This window comes from Mesoplodon densirostris, chromosome X (genome assembly GCF_025265405.1).
Source record: "Mesoplodon densirostris isolate mMesDen1 chromosome X, mMesDen1 primary haplotype, whole genome shotgun sequence".
In the NCBI taxonomy this organism is placed as follows: Eukaryota; Metazoa; Chordata; class Mammalia; order Artiodactyla; family Ziphiidae; genus Mesoplodon; species Mesoplodon densirostris.
This window is the reverse complement of record NC_082681.1, coordinates 105,092,250-105,100,576: the sequence shown is the minus strand read 5'-3', so window position 1 is coordinate 105,100,576 and position 8,327 is coordinate 105,092,250. Positions and strand designations below refer to the sequence as shown.

General features: G+C 47.1%; 1 protein-coding gene across 1 annotated transcript; it reads right to left on the bottom strand.

Moving 5' to 3' along the window:
- Positions 1-2,078: 2,078 nt before the first annotated feature.
- On the bottom strand, positions 2,079-2,717 carry LOC132482137 (ferritin heavy chain-like). Its single transcript, XM_060087213.1, has one exon. It carries the CDS (start codon positions 2,715-2,717, stop codon positions 2,079-2,081), a length of 639 nt encoding a protein of 212 aa, XP_059943196.1.
- Positions 2,718-8,327: the final 5,610 nt, after the last annotated feature.

Here is an 8,327-nt window from a genome sequence, read left to right as displayed (position 1 = left end):
ATGACTCCTTAGCTAAACTTGTTCATATTTCAGTAAATGTTAAAAGCAATCTAGTAACTCTAAAATGACTCAAGCTACTCATGTGTCTTTGAACATAGGGTACGAAGTCTGAAAATTTCTAACTCTGACCTTTGTAAACTATACACGACACAGAAGAAACAATATGTTTTGAGTATTTTTTCTCGGACCTAGACAACCTTAGGGTTTACATGGGAACAGATTTCATCAGCTCAAATAGAGAATGGACTGAGAGAGGGGAAGAGTTTCCAAAGGGGAACAGAAAAGACAACACCAAACCAAACATAGAAAAGCAGGTCTGTCGTTTCCTTGGGAAATCCTTTTACTGGGAAATAATTGTCTTTCTGCCTATAGTCAAGAAGACAAGGTAATAGGCTCACGCCTCTCCACATCGAGAAGGGAGAAAGCAGAGACCACACTGAGAGTAAGAACAGGCTGATTTTGAGAGGAACTCTGAGCAGACACAGGTGGCCACGGTCTGGAATGAGGCAGTGGTCTGAGTGGGACCAGCAGCTCTCTAGGTGTTCCAGCGTCTCATCCCATCCTCTGAGTGTTGGCTGCTCTGGGTTTGGGGCTGCCTGTGCCATGATCTCTCTACTTCCTTTCTGGTGAGCTCACCTACTCCATGACCTCAACCCATCTATGTATATTGTATAGGCTAATATGTCCCACATGTATTTTTCCAAACCTGACATCCCCCTGAGCTCCAGATTCGTTTTTCTGGCTACCTGCATGACAGTTCCTCTTGGGTATCTAATAGGCATCTCAGATTCTACATGACACGCCTTCCCAGCCCCTCGAGTCCCCCTGCAGACACCCCCAGATTAATAAATAGCACGACCATCAGCCAGGGTGTTCAAATCCAAACTTGAGGCTAGATTATTTTCGTCATTTCCCGTTCCTCACCTCTGGTCCATAAAGCAGATCCTGTAGACTCATCCAGTTCATCTGAAATATGTCTGCATCTCTTCATTTCCTGTACCAGCACCGCAGTGCAAGCCCCCATTGTCTCTCTGGGCTGCTACAGTGATCTCTTAACTGGTCTTTCAGCTTCAACTGTCCTCATCCTCTACATTCTTCAAAGCAGCCAGAGTCAGAGTAACTTGGCTTCACCTTCAGAGAGCTTTATTCTACTTGATATTCAATATCACAAATGGACCTTCAGCCTGGACCTTATATTTTTCAGTCCTTCTATTGAGGTAATTTGGGGTTTGGGGTACCATGTTACCTTAATGGAAGAAAGAGTACAGTAAAAACACCTACATTTGCACGTGTTGTAAGGGCAGTCTGCCTGTCCAGCATGGTGACTAGGGAGTCACCCCTATGTTTGTGTGCAGGCCAGCCTGAGGCTCAGTTACCATTATCACTGTTGCTCAGGGTGAGCTTGTGAAAGAGGGACCCTGCCAAGCTGGCTTCTGGGGTCTCCATCTTGCTTCCCAGAATCAACAAACACTAACATTTACATATTGTAGTGAACTCAGAGTTTTCAGGTAAAGTTAAAAGACCCTTTATTTTAATCCCTGTCCCATCCCATTCCTCCAGGAGCAACGCTACTGTGAATTTTATACCGTGTTTTTATACTCCTGCTATTCGCAGGCACCCGCATTCAGCAGGGCCTCACCTCACCACCCCCCATATACCCACATTGTTTATAAGGGGAAGATGGATTTTGCACTCAGGGCCCCATGGAATGCCTTCTCCCTCCCTCTGTGGAGATCCTGAGCTGCATGTGGGTGGGGCATGGGTGGGTGGAGAGCCTCCTGGATACCTGTTTTACAAAGTGAGCAATTTGCACACAGGAACCAAGGAGAGACCGTTATTTCTTTAGGAACCAAATAACTTTATTGGAAGAAACGGAAAAAGTGGAAGAAAAAAACTTAAGTGATAACGTAAAGTCCAGGAAAAGAGAGTCCTGCACTTGTTGCAAAAAACAAACAAACAAAAAACACCCCAAAAACTTAAGCGAACTTCTTCTGTAAGGGCAGTATTGCCGTCAGCATGGCACGCATGGTGACCAGGGCTCTGGTCACCCCATGGCTCTGGGGAGGCCCAGTCCAGGCTCAGTTCTTGTCGCTGTCGCCCAGGGTGAGCTTGTCAAAGAGAGACTCTGCCAGGTCGACATCCGGGGCCTCCATCATGCTCAGGGTGGTGACATGACCCTCCAGCTCTCTGATGAACGCCACCTGCTGGCTGAGGTAGTGAGTTGCCAGGAAGTGGCGCAGGTGGGGGTCGCTCTTGTCGGTGGCCAGCTGGTGCAGGTGGAGCAGGCTCTGGTTCACGCGGTTCTCCAGGGACAAGGCGTACTTCATGGCCTTGAGGCCGCTCTTCCAGTTGTCACTGACTGGCTTCCTGATGTCTTGGAAGTTGAGGCGGCCCCCGCGCTGGTTCTGCAGGCGCATCAGGCCCTGGGCCCGCCCGCTGTGCTCGTGGGAGCGGCGCAGGAAGAACCGGGTGAAGTTCTTCAAGGACACCTCGTCGCGGTCAAGGTAAAAGGCCACGGACAGGCACACAAAGGAGGCGTGGAGCTCCAGGGTGAAATGGCAGTTGACGGCGGCCTCGCAGTCGGGGTGGTAGTTCTGGCGCACCTGCGAGGACGGCGCTTGCTTCACGGTGGACGGGACGGGAATCGTGGCGGGCGTGAAGGCCAAGGTGAAGGCGAAGCCGCGGGGCCTGCGGTCGCTGCCTCGGAGCGTTCCCATGTGGTCGAAGAGGGCGGCCGCTCTGGGACAGACCGGAAATGGGGTCCGTTAGGGGAGGTAGGCGGTGGGCTTGCGGTTCTGTTACCGGAAGTGGTTGCGTGGGGTGGGCGGGGCACGGACGCTGCACCCACGTTCCCTCACAGCCTGCGTGAGGCAGGGTGACTTTGACCTGCGCACCTGGTATCTATTAAGTTTTTAACTTTGCAAAAATATTTCAGTTTCCAAGGACTTTCTCTTGTTCTCTAATTGCACCCTCTTATAGCACCGTGTTCTCATTTTATAAACCCATTGTCTTCCTTAAAATTCTGAGAATATGAATTTGTAATTTTTGGTACTATTCTCTTCCGTTTCCTGTGTTATAGTTGTTTTTTTCCTCCAGAAATAGTCCTGTTTGTTCATCATGATCTTCTCTTTGACTTTCCTCAAATATCTGGCAAACATTTGTCCATTCGTATCTGGGAGTAAAGGAGTCATGTGATCAGCCAAGGTAACTAGCATGGATCTGATCTACAGTTGGGACGCCCATTTCATAAGAGTCTTCTCCTCTGAATGGAGGGGCTCAGTGTGTCAGTTAGGGAGTCTTTTCTATTCGGGGTACATGGTGTGGAGCTTGTAGGTAAGATAGGGAGCATCCCAAGTGCCAATAAGCTTGGCATTTTCTGACATTAGAAGACTTTCGTGTATCTCTTCTGTAATAGATTGTGTCGTTCTGTTTTGTTTCTTCCTCTTCTGCTGAGCGGGTCTGTGGTTATCTGAAACCTGCTCTCGTATGGGTTCCCTTCCTGAGCCTTAGAATGACATAAGGAGACTATCACCCCATCGCCTGCACCACCACTGTGCACTGGATCTTGGTCAGAACAAAAAATAAGAATGTACTGTCTTAGGCCAGCAAGACTTGGGATATTTGTGACAGAAGTTAGCCTACCCTGACTAGTTCCCCAAAGGAAGTTCTGGATGACTACAGGTTATAAGCCGTTGTAAGCTTATAGCATTTCCTCTTGGTGCAAATGCAGATCCCAAAGTTAAACAGTCTAGATAGAGCCGAATCATCATGCTCTTATTTCTTTTGCTAAATTCACCAATAATATATATCAGTCCTGCTCCCTTTTTCCCTCATAGAGAGTGGAATGAAAAATCCCTCAAAGACCCATGAAGCACAAGGAGTAAGTTTTTCCATTTCCCTCAGTGCTGGGGAACAAACCCAGGCTGGTCCTCAGGTGCCCGGCCTTAAGCCGACAACAGGAGGCATAAGGGGTGGGACTGGGACTGGCTGACCCCTGAACCAGTCAGCTGTGGTGAGGGAGATGTGGGTCACGTAGGAACGGGGGCGCCCCCGGAACCACATAACTGGAGGATGTGTTTGTGTGGGGCAGCTTCCCCGAAGAGGAGGATACTGGTCCAGAGCTGGCAGCGGAGCTAGGGAGATGGTCCAGGGATTGTCCCAGTTAGCCGTCCGTGTTGGAGTGTGAGGGCTGTAGACTGGAGGGAGTCCCAGACCTGTGTGTGTCTCCTCCACCACACAGCACGCCGGGCGCTTAGCACCTCATTTGCTGAGCAGTTTCTCGCCTTTGGAAAAGAGGAGAGAGAGAGAAAGGAGCAACAACAGTGGGCTCAGAAAGGCCTGGAACAACCAGTTTGAGACATCTGTGGGGGTGGAAAATGGCTTCAGCTCCCAAACGCGGCCTCTGGAGTCCCTGGGGCAGGGTTGCCTGGCAGTGCTCTCCATGAAGGCCAGGGTTCGGGAGCCTGGCCGCAGTGAGCACCAGTTAACCAATGGGACCAGGGCGCCAGTCCCAGTGAAAGATTTGATGAGTCCTCACCAGACCCGGTGATTCCCTGCCTTCTCACTAATCCTCGCCTTTCCGTGAGGGAGGATTGTTTTTATCATCTCCCACAGGAGGAAACTGAAGTCTGTGATATAAACTTCTTGTGCAAGACGATGTAGAAACTGGAGTAAAGTCAGATCTGACTCTTAGCTACACCCCTAGTGACCTCAGTCAATGAAATGTGGTATACACAGGACACTGTGTCATGTGGTTTCTTGAGGCCTCTCCCAGGTTTACATAATGAGAGAACAAAGAGCTGCAGACAGACAGCTGTTCTGATTCTGTAGCAGCTCAGTTACCCCCCTGCCCCCCTTCTCGGCACAGTCCTGACCTTCAGCGAGGCCAGCTTTCCCGTACCCAGCCATACAGGACAGTCTCTTCTTGCTCAGCTTCTACTAGGAAAGAAGCTTAAGTAAATTTTTAAAAATGTATGAAGGACCACAGTTTGAGATGGAACAAAACTTTTCCTCAGCAGGCTGCCAAGCCCCTGAGCACGGCCGGGACGAGGGCGTTGAAGCTGGGCATCACTCCTGTCCTGTGCCTCCTGGCCAACCCCTCCAGCTGGGTTGTTCGTGATTTACATACTGCTGGTCTCATGGATAGGTGACATTTCCTCTTCAGTTTGTGATCTCTCATCCTCTTTCAATGGGGGTCATCAATATTTCATCCTAGGGTTAGAACAGAGACCTGGGTTGCCTTTCCACATAGACTACAATCAGTTTTCTAGAGAATTATTGAGCACCTCTCTCCCAAACTCCTGTCCCTTGGTCGATTCTCCACATAACCATTGACACGTGTGTATGCTTTTTTCCACCAGAGTGTACTTTGTGAGGTCTTATGAAGATCACCACCCATCTCCCTCTTTCCACAGTGTGATGCACGTAAATCCGCCAAAATTGCTCACTGGTTCTGTGTACCTGTTTGGCGTAACTAAACCACACTTCTCCAATGTGGACCCGAATTCTTCACACCTGATTTTTTAATCCGGGGGCGGGGAGGGGTAGGGCTGAGAGGTCAGAAAACCACCCATGTTCTGCATTTAGTGGCCAGCAGTGGACTCAGACCCATTTCTTATAGAAACGAGCGCAAAGAGCAGTGGGGATCATCACTGGTCCTCAGTGCTTTCCTGATCGTTATTTTATGATTGAGCACGTGTTGTTCAAAAATCCAATACCTCAGTTGTACTTCTTAATCCCGAAGGAGTTCTAATGATTCCTCTGTTCCATGAGGCCAGAGACTGTGACTCCGTTGTGGAGCCTTCTAGTCTAGCTGTGGTCCTGTGATTACTGACTGCTTCTCAGATGCTCCGTTTGACCCAAGGAGGGGTGAGAAAGAACCGCTACAGGAGGAAGGTAAACAACACAAGTCTTGGGGGTGGGCTCAGCCTCTCAGTAGTGACGCTATTGTCCAGAAATGCCTGGGGCCCTCACCTGGGCCATACTGCTTGAGGCAGCCCTCACAGACATTTCCCCTTTGGGAGCCAGTATTGTGATTGGACCCGCCCCACCACCACCTCCTTGCGGTTCGTATTATGATTGCAAGACACACTTCAGTGACAACCATCAGGGAACTTTGAAAAAAAATCATGGTTTATAACTCACAGGCCCTGGAGGACACATGGCACGCGTGGAGCCACACAGCGAGGCCATGGGTAAAACGAGAGTACGTGTGCAGGCCTGGGGTCCTTTATTGGGGTCTAGCATGGGATGCCTGGGTTTTCCCAGGTTCAGTCTTTATCGGTGAATTTAAAACATGAGCGGGAATGAAAATGCCAGAAGGGAAAAACAAGTGGTCAGATGGTCAGTTCCCTAAGTGGACCAGAGATCTCCAAAACGAAGCTTCTGGGGCGGGGCCGCCTGGCTCTTCCTCTAGTCCTGTAGCTGGCAGTGTGTTTATTCAAGATAGCTGTCTTTGAAGTGGGTGCCTAGGCAATCCGAAGCTTAAGGTCAGGCACTTGCATTACAAAAACAAAACAAAAGAAAACCCAACTGTCTGGTGCTTACACTATATTTACATAAAGATGCCCTATCTTATTGTACATCCTCCAGGGCAAGGATTGGTTACAAAAATGGCTGAGGGAGCAAGAGTGTCCTTCACATGCATAAGTCTGCTCTATGGTTTTTCTTCCAGTTTTACTGAGAAATAATTGACGTGTAGCGCTGATAAGGTTGTGATGTACAGCATAATTGTTTGACTTACATGGATCATGGAGTGAGTACCAGTATGAGTTAGCATGAATCATGTCATATAGATACAAGGAAAAAAAAATGTTTTTCCTCGTGATGAGAACACTTAGGATTTACTCTTAACAACTTTCATGTATACTATACAGCAGTGTTAATTATATTCATCATGTTGTATATTACATCCCCAGTACTTATTTATCTCAAAGCTGGAAGTTTTCACTTTGTGACCGTCTTCATCCAATTTCCTCTCCCCACATGCCCCACCTCTGGTAACCAGAAATCTAATCTCTTTTTCTGTGAGTTATTTTGTTTTGATTCCATATATAGGTAAGATTATACAGTATTTGTCTTTCTGTGACTGATTTCACTTAGCACAAGGCCCTCAAGGTCTATTCATGTTGTCACAAATGGCAGGATTTCCTCCTTCTTTATGGCTGAAGAATATTGCGTTGTATATATGTATCCCATGTCTTTGTCCATCTACAGATGAAAGGATAACATTTAGGTTGTTTCCATGTCTTGGCTATTGCAAATAATGCTGCTCTGAACATGGGGTGTGGGGTAGGGACAGATATCTCTTCAACATAGTGTTTTCACTTCCTTCTGATGTATTCCCAGAAGTGGAATTGCTGGATCATGTGGTTGTTAATTTTTTTGAGGACTCTCCATACTGTTTTCCATAGTGGCTGTAGCAATTCGTAATTTCACCATCAGTGCATAAGGGTTCCCTTTACTCCACATGCCTGGTGGCATTCCTTATCTCTTGTCTTTTTGATGCTAGCCATTCTAACAGGTGGGAGGTGATAGCGCATGTGGTTTTGATTTGCATTGCCCTAATGCTGTTGAACATGTTTTCACGTACCTGTTGGTCATTCATGTATCTTCTTTGTCAAAACGTCTATTCCAGTCCCTTGCCCATTTTTTAGTTGGATTGTTTGTATGCTATTGAGTTGTATGGGTTCTTTACATATTTTGGATATTAACCCCATATCAGATGTTTGGTTTGCCAGTATTCTTTCCCATTCCATAGGTTGTCTTTTCATTTTGTTGGTTGTTTCTATTGCTCAGCAGCTTTTCAGTTTGATGTAATCCCACTTATTTATTTATTTTTTAAATTTTGTTTGCTTGCGCTTTAAGTGTCATGTACAAAAAATTCATTGCCAATACCCATGTTAAGGAGCTTTTTTCCTACGTTTACTTGTAGTAGTTTTATGGTTTCTGGGTTTACATTAAAGCCTTTAATCTATTTCCAGTTAATTTTTGTGAGTGGTGTAAGATAGGGGTGTAATTTCATTCTTTTACACGTGAAGATCCACTTTTCCCAGCCACGTTTATTGACGAGACTGTCTTTTCTCCACTGAGTATTGTTGCCTCCCTTGTCAAATATTACTTGACCATATGTATTTGGGTTTATTTCTGGGTTCTTGATTCTGTTTCAGTGGTCGAGGTGTCTCTTTTTATGCCAGCACCGTAGTGTATTGATGACAGTAGCTTTACAACATAGCTTGAATTCAGGAAGTGTGATGCCTCCTGGTTTGTTCTTTTTCAGGATTGCTTTGACTATTCAGGGTCCTTTTTGGGTCCATCTGAATGTTAGG